This window comes from Octopus bimaculoides, chromosome 23, assembly GCF_001194135.2.
Source record: "Octopus bimaculoides isolate UCB-OBI-ISO-001 chromosome 23, ASM119413v2, whole genome shotgun sequence".
NCBI classification, from domain to species: Eukaryota; Metazoa; Mollusca; class Cephalopoda; order Octopoda; family Octopodidae; genus Octopus; species Octopus bimaculoides.
The window spans coordinates 10,092,864-10,094,198 of NC_069003.1; the positions used below are offsets into that span (position 1 = coordinate 10,092,864).

Sequence of the window (1,335 nt, forward strand, 5' to 3'; positions counted from 1 at the left end):
TAACGTTTCTGCCAGCTCACCGCCTTTTTATCACATAGCCTACGCCTACCATAAACAACTCATCTGTGCAGTTTGTTGAACAAGAATTTGCAGAATCTCCAGAGGCTATCCAGTCATTAATACAAGTCGAAGGCGGCGAGAAACGTTAGCAAACCGGGCGAAATGCTTAGCTGTATTTCGCTAACTTTTACCTTCTGAGTTCAAATTCAGCCGAGGTCGACTTTGGCTTTCATCCTTTCGGGGTTGATAAATTAAGTACATGTTGCGTACTGAGGTCGATCTGATCCACTGACCCCCTCCCGCAAAATTTCGGGCCTTGTGCTTAGAGTAGAAAAGAATACTATTACAAGTCGGTCATTTAACATTGCAATTTGTTAACAATAGTGTCTTGGATTTCCAACAGGCATATTACTGGTTTATTGCATGTCTACTGAAGAATGTAACAAAGGAGTTTCAGTGAGTCGGAGCAGAACAAATATCACTGGGGACTTCGTTAAGAAAGTACCTGTATATTGACTTTTTGCCAGGTTTTTAAGGTATTTTTTGGCCTCTTTTAGGTAGCGGAGAGGACCGAGTAGTGGTGATAAATGCCTATAGCTGTCCTCTACCACATATTTACTTTTGTGACTGCGGTCGACCTGAGATTCCAGGCTGTAAGACTGAACCCGAAATCATATGATTGAAAAGTGAATTATTTACAACACAGACAGGCTTTTGAACTGATTAATTTTGATTCTTGCAAGTGTCGATTAAAAACAATGCTTGCCAAACAAAAAGCAAAATAAAAAGAATAAAGTTCTAGTGCTCCCCCCGACTCCAATCAAAAAACAAAAAAGTTTAAAAAAATAAAATAAAGGAATCGGCAATCTCATTATTATTCTTCATGTTTTCCGTTGCAGGAATGATTTCTAGATATTGTGCAGAAGATAAAACGTGGGGCGATCCGAACAAAGAGCATTGTATCAGACGTGTTTTCATCGATATTATCAATAAAGTAAGTGAAATTTTGCTACGATGTTATAGGCGTAGGAGTGGCTGTGTGGTAAGTAGCTTGCTTACGAACCACATGGTTCCGGGTTCAGTCCCACTGGGTGTCACCTTGGGCAAGTGTCTTATACTATGGCTTCGGGCCGACCAAAGCCTTGTGAGTGGATTTGGTAGACGGAAACTGAAAGACCCGTCGTATATATGTATATGTGTATATATATATATATATATATATATATATATACTAGCAGAAATACCCGGCGTTGCCCGGGTTAAAGAGAATAATGAAATCTAAAAACGCCGTCTAGACTACGCATCATCTTTATATATAGAGATGTATATACACAC

The 1,335-nt window shown here is 39.5% G+C and overlaps 1 protein-coding gene across 1 annotated transcript in view; it reads left to right on the top strand.

Moving 5' to 3' along the window:
* Positions 1 to 1,297, top strand: part of LOC106871914 (uncharacterized) — a 5,031-nt gene extending 3,734 nt beyond the window's left edge. Inside the window, exon 4 of the mRNA XM_052976106.1 lies at positions 900 to 1,297. Within this exon, the coding sequence (XP_052832066.1) occupies positions 900 to 1,282 (383 nt within the window). The 3' untranslated portion in view covers positions 1,283 to 1,297. The remainder of the gene's footprint in view (positions 1 to 899) is intronic.
* The last annotated feature ends 38 nt before the right edge of the window (positions 1,298 to 1,335 follow it).